Source organism: Anopheles merus, chromosome 3R (assembly GCF_017562075.2).
Source record: "Anopheles merus strain MAF chromosome 3R, AmerM5.1, whole genome shotgun sequence".
Classification (NCBI taxonomy): domain Eukaryota; kingdom Metazoa; phylum Arthropoda; class Insecta; order Diptera; family Culicidae; genus Anopheles; species Anopheles merus.
Genome location: NC_054084.1, coordinates 3,251,758 through 3,272,121, shown reverse-complemented (window position 1 = coordinate 3,272,121; position 20,364 = coordinate 3,251,758). Strand labels below are relative to the sequence as shown.

The window sequence follows — 20,364 nt, the reverse complement described above, 5'->3', positions numbered from 1 at the left end:
TTTTTATGTTGTGTTTAAAATTTGATTTATGAGTTTAGTCCGAAATCTGCCACGAAAGTATCCCAGGAGATCGTAGAAAACATAATATTAAAAAAAAATTAAAATTAAATTAAATTTCAAAACAATGGCGATTGTTGAAAACGAAGGTACACTTAGGGGACTAATCTGGTAATTTACACTTCAATACTTTATTAGCGTTTGATTTACAATATCTTAATATACATACTCTCGCAATGCGTTCTTGATAGGTAAAGGTTATCTTATACATGTCTAATTATTGTTATATTTTTAAAGATCTGCTTACTTTCGTTCAACTTGTTTAGTGTTTTTTCAGATGTTTGTTTTGTTTTCTTTGTTTTATCGGTATTTATGTTGGTAAAAGCCGCTTTCTATCTTCTGCTCGCACTAAGAGCCCTTTGCTATTCATAAATGTGTGTTGTTAGTGGTTGGAAATTGGATCCCTTTTTAATAATGTTTTCTTTGCCCTTTCTGCTTGCTTTCGAATCTTAGTAATGTAATCAGAACGCCGAAAACCAATAATATTCATTTAAATATTCTTTCTTTTCTCATCCCCTTACAATAGCCGTAGTATTGAACACGCAATAATCTTCTAGCTTCCTATCGCTTTCAACCATCATCAGATGATGGGATGAAACGCCCTACAATCTTTAAATGCTTTTTAAAACGTTTCAGTAGATGGTGGTGGTTACACAGATATAGGAAATCTTCGTCTTCTTATCTCTGTGACGCAGACAAAAGAAGTACTAACAACTGTCAACAGTAAATAAAACCGAAACAAACAAACAAACAAAATACTATGGAAATGTTTAATAAAACTTGCATTTCGTACACATTTACGCTGCCCTACATGGAATGGTATATTAATTTATGCAAATACTATATGCCGTACAATCTGAACTGATATTATTCTTGTACAAATACTGCCCTTTGCTTTGCTTTGCTTTGCCTTGCCTGCTTATGTTTGCTCAGATATTATCAACTTTTTAATGGTTATATATGCCTAATATGTTTAGTTAGATTATTTATTTAACAATAAATAGGTCAATAGCTTTATATTATTCAACAAGAAATACAGACGGTACCTTTCCTTCTTCCCCTGTCTTCGACTGACATTAATCTATTTCGTTTTCCATCTTATTTGGATGCGATGAAACTATGTGTGTGTGTGTGTGTGTTTTTAGTTTGCTTTTGCAATCTACTTTTGCATTGTCTTCTTTCTTACGTCTTTTCAGATATTCGTTAACGTATGTATTTTTTGTATGCTCATAATAAATGCACTGCTCTTCTGCACTGTGCACATGTTTTTAGATACGTTAAATGAGTTAGATAGATTAACTGAACAGAAAACGTATATGATTTTTCTTTTAGATGATGATCAAACAAGATGAAGATCGTAAAAAACCGCGAAAACTAAACTGCATAACAATTATTATTATGCAAATTGTTTGTTTTTTAGTTTGAGTTTAGGGGAGACAAGATTGTATTGAAATGAATTGAACTGGTTTTCTGATCACTGAAATGAAAGGTTTGGTTGGTTGGTGGTTGAAGTGTATATTGATTAAAACAAGACGTCCAGTTTCATTTAGCTTTGCAATTTATCTACCTATTGTTTTACTGCTGACCACGGGGTCAGCATGCTCTTTTCGTCGCCAGACCGTGATACTATCATGGCAAATCAGTAAGACTTCTTGCTAGAATTGATTGATTGATGCACCATCCATTACTTGATTAGTTCGCTTTTGGGGAGAGACAGTAGGATGAGATTATGAGTAGTATGAGTAGCGGAGGGAAACAAAAATTTACATAAATAGGTGCGTGTGCAGTCAGTTTGACAATACTACACAATATATGTATGTATATATATATAATACTCTTTCTACGAATCGTCCGTTGTAAAATAGCCTCACATTACATTACTCAATGACCTCTCCCTCCCTGCTCCTCGGTATCGTCAAAAACGCAAGAAAGAAAGGGGGTGTGCAATATGTGTATAGGAATAGTTTATGTTCGAAAGTTAACACAGAGCCAAAATTGTGCAAAATGGAATACCTCTCTTGTCGACTCTGGAAAAGGTTATTTTACAGCGCAACTGGTTGTAACATGTGATGGAACATGTGCAACATGCAGGGGCAATGCATGCATGCATGCCCGGGTTGCCAACCTTTTCTTTCCGATTTGGGTGTTACAATCCCCAACTGATAATACCGCGCCGCACCGTCCTCGTCCGGGATCCTCATCCTTAGTTAGTTGCTCGTTGTTAGTAGCCGGCTTAATCCTTCTTGTCATCGTCCGGATCTTTCAGCGTGTGCCACTGCGCTATCGGGCGCCTGGGGGAGGCCAGCATGTCCGACCAGTGGCGCAGCTCCGTGCCGCTTGCATTGTAGCCTAGAACAACCTTTCCAATTGGTTCGGAGGTGCCGATGCGATCATAATCCACTACCGTTACGACAAGATTTACTTTCTGTTGAATCAGATAAGAAGTCATGGTTATTAAAACTGGTTTACCAAACACCCTCCGGTCCTGGCCATTTACACACTGAACACACACATTACTGGTAATTATTTGTAAGGGTGAACAGAGAATTGAGTTAGTTTGCAATTGAATGGTCAACTACTATGGCGAGCGCGGTGTTGTTGCGCCTATCGTAATGGATGGAACCTGACATGGTCCCATCACGATTTCATAGTATTTGACCGTTTTCTGCCATGCAATAGATTAGTTAGTTGTACAGTAGAGTTTTTTACATAGGCTTGTGGTGGTGGTGGTGGTGGGGGGACGGTTGTAGAGAAAAAAAATGTTTGCATGAATTGAAGTTGAGTTGCGTTGCGAATAGTTTGTTGTAGTAGTAGTAGTAGTAGTAGTAGTAGTAGTAGTATACTGAGGTGTTATTACGGTTATTACTGCTCACAAATGTTTAGTAAGATATATTTTATATGTATATTCAACAAATAATAAAGTAACAAATAAGAAAAAAATAAGAAAATTAAATATCAGACAAAAGTGTAAATGTGTAAGTGTTGCTAAGAGTGTGTGTCTTTTTTCAGTAGTCCTAAAAACGAACGGGAAACTTATAAAAATCAAAATTAGCAACTCAAGTTCAACGCAAGTTTAAATGTTTTGCTGCAAACGCATTTTTTCTGCTGTAGTTGGGTATATTTGTACTGAGAGAGAGAGAGAGACATATTTGCCTACGTAAAGTCCTACTTGATTCGTAAGGTGTATATGTTAAATACTGGTACACGGAAATGTATAATACTCGATCAAAACTGTGTTTTCTTTGTTTGCAATATGCTTATGTGAGGTGAATTAGATTGTGTGTTGCATTTAATCTTCTGACAACCATTTCTTTTGTTTGTTCGCTTTAATATCACAGTATCAAAGGGGTAGTAGTAGTAGTCTCCCCAATGGATCTGCGTAGTTCGCAAGAATCAGTAAGACTTTCGATCAGCATATACAGGTCAAAATGTTAGCAATATGGATGTTTTGTATGCCTTTGCTGCTGTTCGTGCCGTGTATCATTTTTGTTGTTGTAATGATAATAGATCCCGAGGTGTTATTAGACAATGTTGCTCTGTTTTGTTGTTTGAAGTCAGACAAAAGCAGTGTCTAAAAAATGTAACGCTTATGGGAGAGGCACACACGAACTTTAAAATCTTTCCTCTGCAAGACCGTCCATTCAAGCACGAAACGAAAGGTTAAGCTACATTCAGCTTCTTATCAAATGGGTGTCGTTGGGAGGGGGAGGGGGGTGGGGGGGTGAGGATTAGGGTGGTGGATAATCGTTTCGCTGAAAGGCCCAGAACAAACGAATCTTGACTGTAGGAGATTTTAAAATTGTCTGCGACGGAGTTCGTTCTGTTTTCCTTTATTATTATTTTTTTCGCTATGCATGTATGAAGTGTGTATTTATATTTGTTTTGTTACAGTGTATTGTAAAAGTATTTTTTGATTTGTTGTTTTCAGTATTAGGAATCGTAGCACCGAATCGTGTTTTTTTTATTTGGGTTTGTTTCAAAACAATAATACTGTTCATTTCTACACACAGAAAGTCTAGTGTATATATTATCGGTTACTCACAAACATTGCCATACTAATAACAAATTACTGGATACTGGAGAGATAGTTCAAAGGTTTAGGAAAGGTTTAGGACAAAGGGGACATTGCTACCACGTATGTGTTGTTTTGTATTTTTCCCTTTGTTTTTGTTCTCCAAATGTAATTAAAAAATACTGTAAAATATTGTGAAACCCTCAAACATAAAGTACTTAAATTAAGTAAACGATTTTTCTTGTTTAATCACACTAACAAACAAACACTGTGGGATTCGGGGGTTTGTGAACCCTTTACATCAATTAGTACTTGAAAAACAGTGAAACAACAGAAGATACGAACATGATGAAATACGATTTAATTGATAAATGAACAAAATAGTTTGTGTTACTACTTAAATGTTAATACTGTATTATAAAACATCCGCATAAAAGTAAAGGCTAACAACTATAACACTCATATTATCATATTCCCTCAGTAATACAAAAGAACACATACGTTGCCACTGATACCGAAGCATACGCACCTAAAAGAGTATTAGGTGTGTAGAAAGAAAGAAGAGACATTGTTTCATAAGGATCATGCGGTTAGATACACAAAAAAATTTGCAAGGAATACTGTACAATATCACAATACGGTTGTCCACCGAACAAAACAAAAAAGGTCTGATAGAGGTTTCTATGGTTTTGGCTTGATGCGTAGATATATACAATATATAAATACAACACAACACAGAATTTTATATGATAGTAGAATACATTCTCGCATACTTGTATTTGTTCGAAAGGAACTTCAAATGAGAACGACTCATTGTAGTAGGGGTTTAGTGTACATTTTTTGATACTAGTCTTTTTCTTTTTCAAACGCTTTCCATTCTGCATCAGGGCTATCTTGACGTATGGATCTAGAAGAAAGAGAAAATAGTTTAATTTACTTGAGAAAGCACCATTTGCCAGTGGAATGTGGAACACATTCAACAACAAAAAAAAGCCTATATTTGTTAAGAGCACAATGTATACACGAAATATTGCGATATGTTGTTATAGAATAGCCCACCTGATAAACCGCCAACATCCATCTTTTTGAGATTTTTCGCTTCCAAGATAACGACAGTTAATTTACCTGCAGTGGGTACATAGCGCAATGAGAAGCAAATGTCTCCCAACTTATTTTCCTGCAAAAGAACAGAGTAAATAAACGAAACGAAACCGATTGTAAAAATTTTGATCAATTGTTGTATTAGCACAATATAATATATATATGTATGGCGAACGTTATTCTAGCGGCACAGTTATATAAAATCAACCAAAAAAGACATCTTTAGGATATCATGCTTTTTTGATCTATTAAAACCAGCGGCAAATTTAAGTAATAATTGGGATACTTTATCACTACGTGCTTCTAAGTTTTAGCATTTACATTTTAAATGTTTCACTCAGCAATACTTGACTCAAACGATATTAATCAGGGCTTTTTTATGCGTTGTAAAAAGTCTTTCTCTCACTCTCTCTCTATATATATGTATCATAAGGCGGATGCAAATCTATACAATATGTTGCAAACAAATGAGCGTATATTATTGATTTCAGGTACTGTACTGTTGGTGTTGTTGGTATGGCTATAGTTATTCTGCTTATTTATCTTTGATTAAGTGCACGTTCACTGTACTTGCTTTGGTAGTATTGCATGATTGTGAGCGGTCTTCTCGAAGCAATTTATTACAACTTAGACGACCAAGGCAAATTATTTTCAAGTAAGTAAAATTCCTTCAGAACCGCCTTTGCATACTTTTTCGAGTAAAAGTATGTCTATCTACTACTATAGTTTATATATCTTTTCTGAAGCTTTGCACAAAATGCGGTACAAAAAAAAACACGCAACGTTCGCTTCAGTTTGTTAATAATTCGAGTATTTGAGGATTATAATTCGTTTTAAACATCTATTTTATCGTTTATCGAAACATACATGTTTCGCCACAAATAACATCGGTACCTCTCTGTTTCTCTCTCTCTCTCTCTCTCTCTCTCTCTCTCTCTCTCTCTCTCTCTCTCTCTCTCTCTCTCTCTCTCTCTCTCTCTCTCTCTGTTTTGCCTTACATCAGCACATATTTATTTCAATAATTCTAAATCAACCCGCAATCATTATTAAAGCGCTACTATCAACATGCTGAAATTTATATTGGCTTTAAAAATCTATTGGTTTCAGATTCAAGCCACTTCGCCTTAAAAAAAAACATATCAACAAACACGACGTCCTATGTATTACACATTATGCTTTGGCCCTTTTCAAACGCATATCAAATTATACGACGATGTACAAAATGAAAATTTCAACAAAAGGATTTAAATACTGCTTACTTATATATGGTTGTTAAAAGGGGCATACAATGCTATAAAACTCCATTTTCTACGGATGGTTTCATAAAATTCAGCTTTTTACAGCATCTTATGGTGTTGTTTTTTAAAATATTGTTGTTGTTGTAACTATTGGACAAATGTACTACGCTAATAAGGGAATATATCTATTGGTATGGGCGATTCTAGTAGCACTGCTATTCTGATATTTCTTGAGTTCGGTGTAGCTAGCCGATACGCCAATATCGCCAACAAACGTGTGTCTCAAACGTGGGACTGAGACGTGGGAAAAAATAACCACGGTATGCCTTCAATTGCATTCCATGTTTCTATGTTTAGAGTGTATATCGTACGATTAATAAGAAGACAAACACGGACTGGGGGCGGGGCGGGGCGGGCGGGGCCGGGGTGGGTGGGGATTGGAAAAAGTGGTATTGCAAAAATATGTACTCAAATATCTTCAAAAATAAAAAAAAAAATACTTTCAGGAAGACACCCAGCTCAAATAAAATGATTAAATTATGTTTTGATTTGTTTTATGTGAAATTTTAACATAAAAAGCATCGATGGGGGGGAAGGGGTTAATATGCATGATGAAAGCTTAAAGTATGTGTATATTAAATTAGATAGTTCACAAAGCATTCCGCAACGTTGTTATGCAATGAGAGAGTAGAAAAAAAGAGAGTAGAGTATCGTATTTTAACCATTGGTACAAAATTTATCTTTGAATCTTGAAACTGGATAAAAATAGAACCAAGATCTACTGTATTATCACTTGAGCGACTGAAGAGGAAGAAGATATATAACTTTATGAAATGCATGAAATGATGATGATTATGATGGTTTCTACAGTTTCTTGTAAAACAAAAAAAAAACACAGTAAGAAAAAAAACAAAACTACTACATATGTGGCAGAGAATTATCAACACTACGCTAAAGCAACACCACTACATGTTATAAAACGGATACACATTTTTTACAATGGCTCGCACGATGTAGCTCAAAGGTAAGAGAAAAGGCTAGCATTAAAAAGAAAACACAAAAACAAAACAAAAACAAGCGTCTTGAGGTTAGGTAATGCATCTTCTTCATGCAATACACAGAATGAAAGTGGCTAGTGAAGCATTTGGAAAAGGATGTATGGTACCATACAGTAGAAGTAGATGGTTTTTTTTCTCTACATTATGATCGCTTTTGTTGGCATTGAGTAGATTTCGTTAACGAAACTATCCACTGATGGCCGTACGAGACTGCCATAGTACGAGGGAAGGAAAAACGTGTTATATGCGTGTTAGAGAATTGCTGCCTGATCCAAGATCAATTCACTTAGATAGATCAAAACAAAACAACAAAACAAAAAAAAAAACAGTGGCATGTTACAGAACCGATGGTAGGCAGTGCAACATCATGAAATCGATTAGTCCGACTTGATGCGCAAACGCTAAGCAAAAGAGAATTAGTTCCTCTTCCATTATTTTGGGGATTTTTTTTTATATTTTGGTTGGGAATCATCATTAAACACACATGTTTTACATTACACAAAGCTATACAAAAGCCAATACGATCAAACAATATACAGCAGCACTTTAACTTTGGGTAAGGTGGTATTGAATATTTCTTGATGGAAACAATACTTACGTGTAATGGTTTTTTTTATCGAGTTTATATATTTTGAAGCAGTTACATGCATATAAAATATGTTAGATATATTGTTTTTTTTTTGATGTAGACACAACCATTCACAGGCGTAAGCACAGCAGAGAAAATTTGAGGAAAAAGAAAAAAACGATTTACGTCAATTAAATTAGTTTTCAAAAATCAATCAATCGGACCACGATAGAAAAACTTAAAACTATCTCAAACAGTGTTTTCATTCAACTCATTTCAACAACTTCTAAGTAGTAGTAGTAGGAGTAGTAGTAGTTAGTAGTAGTAGTAGTAGTAGTAGTACTAAGCGCCGCGTCCGTTGCCTTCGTTTTAGTTAGTTTTTTTTAATAACTCAATGCTTCTTTGTATTGTTCAAATGAATTGAATTGAGTGTGTATCGATTGACATAAAATCATGTGTAAAGTGTTGAATACAGCTCTCAGAACAATAAATGTTAAGTATGAAGCTGTTGAAGATTGAAAAATGAAGAAAAAGAATAATCATAGTTTTATAGTATGCATATCACGTCAAATAGAAAATTATGCTAACATGTAAGCAATATATGAGGAATGAAATGTAATTCAAATTAATTCAAATCAATAATATTATATGATTTCTATTGTTGTCTATTTATCAGGGTTTTGATCATTTCAAATGAGTAGGATTTGAACTGGGTGTAGGTTTTAGAAATAGAAAAAAGAAAGAAAACATACTTTCGACAATACGCAAAGAACGACTGGGGAAGAAAAAAACCCTCATAAGCTCTCCCCCACCAGTACATAAATAATCCCGCAAGAGTAGTGTTTCGCTTTTCGCGAACAATTTGTATAGTTACAATGGAGCGTTGGTCAGTCCACATCCACTGTTAGGAATGGCATTTTTTTTAAAATATCTCTCCCTTTATCTCTCTGAGCCATTTGCAAAGCTGTTGTCCAAAAGGTATTGAGCAACGCATCTTCCTAACAAAGAACAAATGCTGTTTGGTAACGTGTACGTACCTGTCCACCTTCACCCTCAACGCTCTGCAATTCTCTCCATTCTTCAATCGTTTGTGCCAAATCAATCTGGCAAAGCGGTACCTTTACCTCTCCTATTTGGTCATGTTTGGAAAAGCGATCAAAGTCAAAAATGGCAAACACCAGCGTCTTGTTCATTGCTTCTGCATATGGGAGACTCTATTGAAAGAAAGAACACAAAGACAAAGAACATATTATTTACGTTGCTTACCGGACACCGGAATACTTACTACAATAATACAACATATAGATAGATACACGTATAAACGGTTTAATGGTTTGTGTGAATAAATACAACTAGTAACTGGCGGCAGGTAGAGTAGAGTGGAGCTACAAAAATGTTAGATTGCATAGTTTACTTTGATGTACTTCTTCATGTTTGCCTTGCTACATTATTGTGTGAATGTGTACATGTAGTTTCGAAGTAACACGCGCACAGCAGTAGTGAATGCGTGCAGTGTTTTTGGCTTTGTGTTGTTGGAAGGCATAGTAGGCGCCACCATGTGTTCGGTGGGTGTACGTTGTTTTGGTTATTCAAGGATACAGATTATAATATTACCACCATCTCTTCTTGTTGAGAGGCTAGTATATTGATTGAAGACTTCAACAGTGGTTTACTTACCTTGAAGGTAAATGATTCGTTAAACACTGGATTCAGCGTTTTACGGTGAACTTTCGTTTCGAATTTCTTCTTTTTGTCAGGTAATAGGTACACTTTGACGTAAGGATCAGAGGTACCTCCCATATCCAGGGCGGGAAGTTCCTCCGCTTGTATTACGGTTACGGTGAGAGCATTCGAGTTGAAATCATACTCCAACTGAAAGTGTACAAGATTAGAACACATAATCATTGCAGATTGAAGGGCATGAACGGACGAAAGGAAGCTTCATTCTGGTTGTTTGCATCCACGGTGTACCTTGTACTGCAGCTTGCCTAACTTTTGCTCGCTCTGTTTGCTTTCACCTTCATCTCCTTCTTCGGCATTTTCGGTAAGCTCTTCCATATCAGGTTGTACCTTTAAACGAGTTCAACGAGGAGTGTGGAGGATACACGAATAGAAGGGAGGAAGCAAAACGTAAAGGAAAAAAGAAGGAATCACATGTTAGAATGGGCCATTATGCCGTTGAGCAGATATGAGCTACATTACAACACAATTCTAACATTAACATTCATCTAAAGTTGGTTCAGCCTTAAAGAGGGTTTTACAACGATACAACATTTTTAGTGAGAATACACGATTACAATGCACCTGTACACTGACACTTAAATGAATGAGATTCTACTGAATACCTTTTCTTTGTATGCTGAACCTAATAATTGTACCGATTTCAAATCAACGCCTTTCATGCCCTTCTTGCCATCTTTGGATCGTCTCTTTCGGAAGCAGCGACGGATGCAGAAACCGCAAATGCCCAAAATTATCAGTACTACGACGATGATGATAGACACGAGCCCCCACGTCGGAATGCCCATCTCGTGGGCTAACGCCTCCGTCATCTCGGCCGCCTTGTCTCCCAGCTTTTCCGCCTCGCCTTTGGTTGGCGTTGCCGTGCTGAAATCCTCATTTTCCTCTGAAACGAGCATACGCAAAATGGGCAAAAATGCCAAAAAGCAGCACAATTATTTGCCGTGCCTTCGTACAACGTGCACTATTTGTCTCTAATAATAATAATTTAAACCAAAAAGGTATATAAAAGATCCCCGTCAGAGTGCAATGCTAAATGGAAAACTATAAGAAACAGTTGCAAAGAGATTCCAGTCCAGCAACCTCTCTGCTTAAGTGGAAAAAAGTATATACATGTACATATATTTGTTAAGATATTTATTCTACACTAAGTATTGATCCATATTAACATAAAATCAATGACATGAATTGAATGAAGCTTCTTTTCGCACTCATCACATGTTAACTACTAAGCGCACAAAACAAAAAAAATGTAATACATATGTATATACATGTCGCATCCGACACACAGCTTTTAAATGCACGACCGTTTCATAAGAAAACTTTTGATTGAGATTAATTTTGAAACGTTGTCGTTATATAAGAGAGCAATAAACGGCTTTTGGTAAATGTGCAGAAGATTAACCCCAACGTCCCCAAACTTACCAGCGTCAAGCTCAGACTCCGTAGTGGTCGTGTGGTGCTTTTGCTTGTGTCCGAATATTTTTGTAGCTAGTGTACTGGCTACATCCGCAAGCTTTGCCGCATCAGACTCCACCTCGGCCTCTCTCTTCCACAAACGAGAATTGGGAGCCATTTTTAGCTTTTCCTGAAATTAACGCACCCATTAACCACTTCATGAAATGCAACTACTCAGTCACAGCACTGTTTGAAAACGCGTGAATCGCTCATATCGTTTACAGTTTCTAGAACATCAAATTTTCACGACCACCATTGTTAAAACAATTAATCCAGTAGGAAAGGGGGGCCCTTAACAAAACCCCAATTGCACCTTCAAATTTACCTTCAAACTTGCACGTTTGTTTCTTGATAACGCTTCACTCTTTCACTGTTGCACGCTTAAACTATCATCGTACTACTATCACGGGAAAGAAATAGTTCTTTTCACTTCAGCAGTGTAAGTACCATTCACTTGGAACTTGGAAAAGTTGAAAGAGCAAAATTTTCACATCCTCAAGATGGTAGCTATTGAACATGAATGAGAAAATCGATGCATATCAGAAAAGATTGTAAATTAAGTACATGCGCATTTCAAACCTGCATGCGTACGCAATTCTTGACAACATGCAGAACGTCAAAGCGCGAGTTGTACTGTATCGAAAATTCAGTATAACAGTTTTGGGGAGTAAAATTTACAAATTTTAGATGCTCGTGGGCTTTTGCCATCTAAAATATATGGGTTAAATGGAATGTCGTTTACTACATTTAATGTATTTCAGAACGGTTAGGAAACATTAAAAATAATAGAAAATCGGTGTATTAAGTGAAACATACGTTTTCTTCATTTTATTTAGCATATCCTGCAAAAGGCGTAAGAGCTTTCACTGTGTTTTGTTTTAGAATACACGGAAAAAGGTGTCCATTCTTCTGATCGGTTTGATATTTCTTGTCTTTCTTCTTATTTATGAAAACACCCATAATTTTAGATTGTAAAACATTCCACAAAACTTCTGAATGTTCATTCATACGCCCTAACTGAGAATGCTGATCAATTTCTTTCCAGTTGTTCAGTTTGGTGTTGTTGAAGACAATTCAAAGAAATTCAAAGCTACTACACCATGCGTTTATTTGCAAATATGTTACTTGCATAGAACATTAAATGAATAAAAACAACATTTTTTTCTTCTGAAATGGTCCAGTTAATACGGAATGGGATTTAAGTCCTTAGCTTTACGGGAATACTTTAAGCCCAGCGTATTGCTGATATCATCGATGACGGCGAGTGCGTAGTCCAACTGTTCCTTTGTGTGCGCAGCCGATAGGCAAAAGCGAATTCGTCCCTCCATGATTGGGGTCGCAGGGAACCCAACGCCGACGACTGCAATGTTCTTGGAGGTCAATGTTCGAACCACGGCTCTGCAAAAAGTAATAAAGAAATAAGGCATTAGTAGTTTGCATTATCGAGTGGATGAGGTACTATTAATGGAATAAAAATAAAAATTACCCAATTTTGGAAAACAGATACACAAGCATTGGGACGACGGGAGAATCCTCGTGACCATAGGTAATGACGCCAATTTGTGCCAAGCGTTTTCTGAAGTAGCGCGTATTTCTAGCCAATTGCGAAATGCGATTCTGGCCTTCCGATGATCCGTCGAGCCCAAGAATTATTTTCATGGAAGTTAATATTTGCTGCGTTACCGGAGGAGACATCGAACTTGCATAGCAATGAGCGTGACTGTGTACTCTTAGAAAGTTGATCAGTTTCTGAAAAAAAGAAAAGGATGAACACAGAGGGGTATTTAAGATTTATCGCTTGCCACAGCTGTGCGAATCGAACTTACCTTATTGCCCGCAATGTATCCTCCCGCAGAACCGAAGCTTTTTGTAAACGTGCCCATTAAAATGTCAATATCGTTAGGATCTACACCATAATACTCTAAAATACCACGGCCCGATGGTCCGGTAGCTCCAATGCTATGAGCTTCATCAAGGTAAACGTAAGCTTTGTACTTCTTTTTTAAAGCAATGATTTCCGGCAGCTTTACGATGGATCCCTCCATGCTGAAAACACCTTCCACTATGATGAGAATCTTTTTCCAGGGCTTCCCGCTGCCAGGCTGCCCCGCAATAATTGATTCTCGCAGCACACGCTCCAGATCGTTCATGTTGTTGTGTTTGAAGACCTTGGGCGTGGCTCCCGATAGTCGTAATCCCAATATAATTGAAGCGTGGTTTTTCTCATCACTAACAACCAAGCAGCCTGGCGTAATTAGGGTAGGAATGTTCAACGAGTTGGTAGCAAAGCCCATACCAAAGACGATAGCGTCTTCAACGCCCAAAAATTTTGCCGTCAGAGACTCCAGTTCAGTGTGCAGCGGATTTGTTCCTGCATTGTAAAAAAAAGCAATAACATGTACAGGTATATATTTGGATTACATTGCAATCTTGCAGATCATCACTACTTACCGAGCTCTCTACGCGGGCTACAGGCGGCTAAACCGTACGTACGAATGCACTCCTCTGAATCATCAGCGCAGGGGCCTTCATTTTGGGCAAATCCTAGATAATTGTATGAACCTAGGTTCAAACATTTTGTTTCCGTGCCCGTAAATCTGAAATGATGCGTGAATCATAACGTTTAAATGCATTCTTTCCACTCGGTGCTGCTAGTAGCTAAAGAACGCACTCAAAAGACCAGCCATAATCCTTTGTGATTCTATCCTTCAGAACGACTTCGGAGCCGGGAACGCTGCAAATGGGCCTATTCCAGCAATCTTTCACACGTCTATAAACATAGCGTAGATAGAACTTCTCGAACGCATCGTAGAGCGGCACGTAGCCCTACGTATGAGAAGAGAACATTGGTTAATCTTTCGTGTTGATGGAACAAAATACAATATCGTCGAACCGCTTTACTTACATCCCTGTGCTTTTCGGTAGCTACTTTCGGTGTAAAGAACAGTTGGTTTATGTATCCTGCGTGTTGCGTGTAAAAGAAAGCATGTTATATACAAAGCAATTTCGCAACATTTCGGCTGATGAATTTAAGGTGTGTTCATACCCAGTATCATTAGCAGATAGAATCCCAGATAGGTAAAACAGGCAGTATGAAGCGGAACTTGCTCGTACGATGATTTGGGTTGCTCATGGTTCGTCATTTGTTGGTTTAGCCCATTGTACTGTGACGATAGAAAGTTTTTTAGTTGCGATAAGGATCCGACACAGTGATTCATACCACACTTACATGCAGTTTTCTGGTTCCATTTTGTCCAGTATGGCCATGCGTCCGCATTGAATTGATTATGTCGCCGTTCCGTTTGCCATTTATGGTAGTCATAATAGATAACAGACCAATAATTCGCCTGTACGACGCGATTCAAACACGAACTTAACTTTTACCGCACGGCACCTGAACTGAATTATAAAATGTCAAACACGGTGGTGCGACCAATATCTCTGTAATCTCGGCTCTTTCATATTGCGAATGTGTCGTTGTGTTAGTATTAGTGCGTGGTTCGTAATGCAGGGTTTGTAAGTATATTTTACTTTACGCTAAACAGTATACAATCGCTTTCCTAGGTAGAACAGTGGATTATAATATTCCAGTCAATTTAAATTTGTGTTACATTGAACGTACTGACACATACACTGTACGAGCAAATGAATGAAAAACGCGATTAAATGGTGATTGTAATGGCTTGGTCACATAATATCAACTAAGTTTCTAACCCTGTATCAGGTAAGTTGTTCGCCGAAATCACATATACAAACAAATAAAAAGAGTACGTAGTCAGGTCGGGCCATTCCTTTGATCAACAAAATCGCTCGAGCCGTTTCACACTGGACGAACTTGACAGTGCACGAGTTCGACGAACGTAGCTCAGTCCAGCTGTAGCTCAATCTTTTGAAAAAGACTCGAACACTGCCATGTTCGTTCAGTGTGAAACAACTCTTCCAGTCACACGTTATCCTGATTCCACGCTACTGGTTTCAAACTGTTTTGGGCCGAGCCTTGCATATGTAAGACAAAGAGATTAGGCAGTCCTAGATCGAAAACGATTTTTTTTTCTAGATAACAAAAAGTCTTGAAAAACGTTTTTCTTTCAATTAAATCGCAGTAAATAATGAATGTTAAATTGTTAGAATTTTTCAGCACTTCTTTTGCTATATGCTATTTGTTATGATGAACATTCAAAACGGACAAAGCTTCATGCTTCCTTCATTTATTTGACAACTGAAACATCAGAATGTATCGAATACGCATGCTCAACCTCCACCCCGAGAAGCTTTGCAAAATTGGTATCCTGTGCCAGCAGAGCTACTTGCTGAACGAACGAACAGTTGGAAGCGAACACGGTAGCAAGAAATATGCAAAGTTTAACCATGGATAATTTCCAGGATAAGAGTGACAATTCTCTATTAGATTTGAGCTTCGAAAATATTGGTTCAACTCTTGGCACAGAGAGTACATTGAATAACAAATTTGGCATGGAAGAGAATCGTGAGGAAATCATGTTTTCCAGTAACAGCGAACCAGAAGTTAAAGCAAAAGATGGTGATGTTTTCGATGAGTGTATGCCTATGATCCAGAGTACATATAAAGATGAAATGTTAAATGATAAGGACGAACCATTTTCGGTGGTGGATCAAATTTCGACACCTCCGCGAAAGGCGGCCAATGAGTCATCGAATTCTGAGCTCATGGATGAGGTTGAAAGTGACTACATGAATCCGTATGCAAGCATACGACCGCAGATAGAAGAAAAACCATCCTTGTTCGAGGAGTCAGCTGCTACTGTTGCTCCTTCTGCACCGTCTTCGGATGAAGTTCCAGTTCCAGAGATTAAACCACCACTTGAAGAAAAGAATGGCACTACAGAAAACAACACTAGTGAGCCAATAGCAGCCACCGTTACTTGCGCAACATCTTCCGAGGAATGCATAAAGATTGAACAAATGTTTAAGGATTACGGGCTGGGTGAGTAATAGAAAAATTTAGCAAAAAAAAAAAAAAACCACACACATCATGCGTCTTCTAACACTAGCATGCCGGTACCGTGGGAAAAAGCTCGAGCCTACAGTTCGGGCATGCGCAGTGTTGGTGATTGCGCATTATCTTTTGCAAAGCAAGGGATTCATGGAAAACGTATCCTAGATTCGGTCAGTAGTATTTGTGCAACAGTGAACGGGCGGATGAGTTTTATTTCGCATGCACACAAAGGGAAATGTAAAAATCGATATTTGATTAAAATTATTGCATAGAGAGACACGCTCAAAAGTGGTAAAATAACTATTTGCTAGGTTAAGTTGACCCAAACTTTGGTCTGCAGTTGTCCTTGATATCAAGTGTGACTCATCTGAATTAAGCACTTCGAAACGTAAAATTAAATTTTGCCATTCACGCATAAGCAAGCAAATGGAAGAAAGCAGTCAATCTTCTAAAGCCCTTTTTATTTGCAGTGTGATGAATCCATGTACGTAATGATAGCTGAACATTCTTAATAACTATCACATCATGAGATATCTAATAATTAATTTCAATCAAACCAATAACATTCTTCGTTACTTGTATTGTTACAGATACGTGGTTCAATCCGGCGAGACTACACCCTAAAGGTAAGCACTTTTTTCTAAACCGAGGGCATGCACAAATAATACATAAATACGTCATTTTTTAAATCGAGTGTTGGGCATGTGCTGAACACTGCTATTGATTGTTGTTGATATTGGTTCATAGAACCTGGTATTGGTACATATTCACTTTTTTGACATTTTTAATTAACGCTTATTGAGGTACTAAGGTACAATCTAATTCCATCGCTTTGTGGAATTAGGTGGCCGAAAAGTATCAATATCAATCAAAAATTATTTGTCAATGCAACTTTTAACTAACATATTACAACAAAACAGGCTAACAAAGTAAAAGCCTTGTCAAGATGCAAAATTCGCTTTTCAAATTTAAAGCTTCAATTGGTCATTAATAATTCAGTGAATTTAAACTACACGGGTAGTCCCCGAGATACGCGGTATCTCTTACACGGTGGAATCATGAATACGCAGTTTTCTAAATTTGACAGTTCCTCGAGTTAGTTGAACTAATTTGACACATCAATTGTCGAATTTAAAAAATCGCCTTTGACTGAATTTTAAAATATCATTCAAAAAAGTACAAAACTGTACTTAGAATCACATCAAGTAATGAATGTTGTTGCTAAATTCTTCCACTTCATTAACAAACACAAAAAAATGGGCTATATTTTGGCAGAGAAAAACAAAAAAACTTCGACTAGACGATCTGATAAATTCGATTGTTGAAGTGCGGGACAATCGAGCGTTCACTGTAATTACGAAAGATTGCTGAAATCTTCCATTATGCCGATTGTCAAAGTGGGCCTATACGATCCTACCCGCCCGAACGGTTCAGATCATGCAGCAAAGCCAAGATCTGTAAAAATAAAACAGTGACTAACTTATAGTTAAAAAGAGTAAAGCTATAAATAAACGTTCTCCTTTCATTGAACGGAACCCTGCGGCAACACATTTAAAGTTCTAACGCGGTCCGGGCAGTAATTTTCCGCAAAGTGACAACCGCAGGGAGTTCTTTAAACGCAAATTTAATTTGCCGTGCTGCACAACCGGCACAACGCCGTGGTGAATCATATATTTTGTCAACAAAAGCAAACTTACCGAAAAGTGAAACTATGGCGAAAAATGCTTTAGCAGAATATCTGGTTTTAGAAGCTTCTGATTTCACCAAAGATGGATGTAAGCAATGCTATTCATTCCATAAGTACAGACTAAAAAAAAAATTATGTAAAAGCACGCGCCACAGACATTACAGGGTTAGATAGACGATATATGTCCCGTTTGGTTGTAATATAAATGTGCGATTAAACAAAAACACTATTTATAGTTTTGTGCTGCACCAGTGGAAAGGGCATCCGTTTCCACTGGTGAGATTAATCCGCCAGGCAAAATGTGTGTGTGTTTTGGTCAACAATAGCTTTCAGCGCTACCTGAATAGGTGCAGCATAGGCTGGCTGTTTGTTTTATGCCAGACGTATGCTTCACGTTTGACACCTGCTACCTGTAATAAAAGCAGTTGCAGAGTTTGGGAACACTGCTCGAAGCTTGAAGATCAAGCACGAAGAAGGATGGATTAAGTGTTGAGTTGGAAGTTGGTCTTTCGTTACTCGCATTCGTCGACACATTCGCGGTGGAAGTAGAACTGAAATCAAAATGGTTAAACGGCAAAATTCGCGTGTTTCCAATGGAAATGGCCATTACAATCGTCTAGATTTGCCGCCCCGCGGTCCAGGTAAATACAGGTTAAAAACTGTAAAAAAAGGACGTTTCTGCAGGTCGATCGAGAAAGGATAGAGCAAGCGAGCGAGCGAGCAAGTGGCAACGTGTCAATATGGGCCCATGGGCCCGCGTACTGATAAGCTAAACGTGTTTGGCCAATCATCCGTGCATAAACCATTACTACGCTGCAATTGGCGAAGATTAGCAGTGAACATCACGATTATTTGTCTTTTATTATCTTTCTTTGCAGTGGAATCTCTTATCTATTGGCGAGATGTAAAGAAATCGGCGGTGGTATTCGGAGGGGGCCTTGCCATCCTGCTGGCCATGTCGCTGTTCTCGCTGATCAGCGTATTTTCGTACCTATCCTTGCTGCTACTGTTCGGAACTATCTCATTCCGGATCTATAAGAACGTTCTGCAGGCCGTGCAGAAAACCTCCGAGGGTCACCCATTCAAGTAATTGTTCAAGTGCATGTAAGATAAGATTGGGCGTTGCTGAAACACTGCCTTCTTTTACAGGGACTACTTGGAACTGGATCTTACCTTGTCGCAGGAGAAGGTACAACAGCTGGCTACCGTTGCCGTGGCTCACGTGAACGCTTTAGTGACCGGATTAAGGCGCTTATTTTTGGTAGAGGATCTCGTAGATTCGATCAAATTTGGAGTTTTGCTGTACTGGTTGACATATGTTGGAGCACTGTTCAATGGAATGACATGCGTTATGATCGGTAAGTACATTTGTACATTACAATTACAATTTAACAACAAATGTGTTAACATTGTCGTATTTGCAATAATCATTCTAGGATTTGTGGCTCTGTTCACCTTGCCAAAAGTTTACGAAAATAACAAACAGTCCATTGACACCCATTTAGAGATGGTTCGAAGCAAAATTCAGGAAATCACAGAAAAGTAAGATGAAACCCTTAATATAGTATAGTTGGAACATACGTAACAATTATTTGCTGTTTCTTTTCGCAGGGTGAAGGCAGCTGTCCCATTGGGCAAGAAAACTGAAACCGAGAAAACTAAGTAAAACCAAGTAGCCGTCGTGTTTGAAGGCACACACAGACACAACAAGAGTCATCAATGAAAAAGTTGCTAAAAAAGATATTATTAGCATTCGAATACTTGCTGTTGTTTGTACTTTGCTTTTGAAGTTTTATGCCACCTATTTTGTTTGAATCTGCTTTGTAATGCCATCATCGAACGAGTTTTACTACAGGAGGTGAAAATCAAAATTTAAAATTACCGTAGACTTCCGAACAAAACACTAATAATGCAGTTCTTAAATGGAACACGAACAAAAGCGGAAGTCGGGAAAGTCTATGATGTGTCGCGTGCGCGAATAGAGTCGTCATTGAGATTATGTGGTTCGCATTCTTGGCGTAAGAAATAGTGTTACTCTCATAAGAAAATATAACATACCTTGAAATTGCGTGTGATTGTAATGAAATTGAGCGTTACGTATGCTTTATTGGCACGGCCTTAATGTCATGGTTTTTGGTTAAAACCTCACCATCATTACGTTGTTCGCGAAACTTTGACAAATCGTCGTTGTTTTATTATTATGTTTTAAAATTTTCGCTTGCCTTCCATAACGACAGACATTTGATTGCAGAGGAAAAAGGAGTAAAAGCTATAGGTCGATACAACACTTCATGTAGAATTTACAGCACATGCTTAAATTAAAGTATAGAAACATCGGAAACAAAAATCAATATAACAAATCTCAAATATGGATAAAATAATCTGCATTACAGTAAATGTTTCGCCATAGCTAGAAAATAAAACTACAGACCTTTCTATCTTAATAACAATCCCTTCATACCGTGTAGCC

The 20,364-nt window shown here is 37.6% G+C and overlaps 3 protein-coding genes across 8 annotated transcripts; 1 reads left to right on the top strand and 2 right to left on the bottom strand.

Moving 5' to 3' along the window:
* Positions 1-164: 164 nt before the first annotated feature.
* LOC121597182 (synaptotagmin 1) lies at positions 165-11,771 on the bottom strand. 3 transcript variants are annotated; one of them, XM_041922762.1, is made up of 9 exons: positions 11,558-11,771; positions 11,200-11,362; positions 10,380-10,660; positions 10,006-10,104; positions 9,712-9,906; positions 9,072-9,248; positions 5,129-5,246; positions 4,843-4,976; positions 165-2,482 (listed from the first exon to the last, which is right to left on the bottom strand). In XM_041922762.1, the coding sequence occupies exons 2-9, from the start codon at positions 11,348-11,350 to the stop codon at positions 2,291-2,293; spliced, it is 1,347 nt and encodes a 448-aa protein (XP_041778696.1). In that variant the 5' UTR covers positions 11,351-11,362; positions 11,558-11,771; the 3' UTR covers positions 165-2,290. The 3 variants fall into 3 exon arrangements, with proteins under 3 accessions (XP_041778696.1, XP_041778697.1, XP_041778698.1); XM_041922763.1 differs by having other exon boundaries at positions 5,129-5,237; XM_041922764.1 differs by having other exon boundaries at positions 10,413-10,660.
* A 544-nt stretch (positions 11,772-12,315) lies between these two features.
* LOC121597177 (serine palmitoyltransferase 2) lies at positions 12,316-14,941 on the bottom strand. Its single transcript, XM_041922755.1, has 8 exons — positions 14,462-14,941; positions 14,279-14,396; positions 14,138-14,193; positions 13,904-14,058; positions 13,684-13,829; positions 13,059-13,603; positions 12,719-12,981; positions 12,316-12,630 (listed from the first exon to the last, which is right to left on the bottom strand). Exons 1-8 carry the CDS (start codon positions 14,552-14,554, stop codon positions 12,414-12,416), a joined length of 1,593 nt encoding a protein of 530 aa, XP_041778689.1. The 5' UTR covers positions 14,555-14,941; the 3' UTR covers positions 12,316-12,413.
* Positions 14,942-15,413: 472 nt separating this feature from the next.
* LOC121597185 (reticulon-3-A) lies at positions 15,414-20,352 on the top strand. Of its 4 annotated transcripts, none has more exons than XM_041922767.1 (6): positions 15,414-16,195; positions 16,798-16,833; positions 18,773-18,980; positions 19,044-19,252; positions 19,331-19,436; positions 19,506-20,352. In XM_041922767.1, exons 1-6 carry the CDS (start codon positions 15,586-15,588, stop codon positions 19,558-19,560), a joined length of 1,224 nt encoding a protein of 407 aa, XP_041778701.1. In that variant the 5' UTR covers positions 15,414-15,585; the 3' UTR covers positions 19,561-20,352. The 4 variants fall into 4 exon arrangements, with proteins under 4 accessions (XP_041778701.1, XP_041778702.1, XP_041778704.1 ...); XM_041922768.1 differs by lacking the exon at positions 15,414-16,195 and adding an exon at positions 16,380-16,691; XM_041922770.1 differs by lacking the exons at positions 15,414-16,195; positions 16,798-16,833 and adding an exon at positions 17,636-17,982.
* The last annotated feature ends 12 nt before the right edge of the window (positions 20,353-20,364 follow it).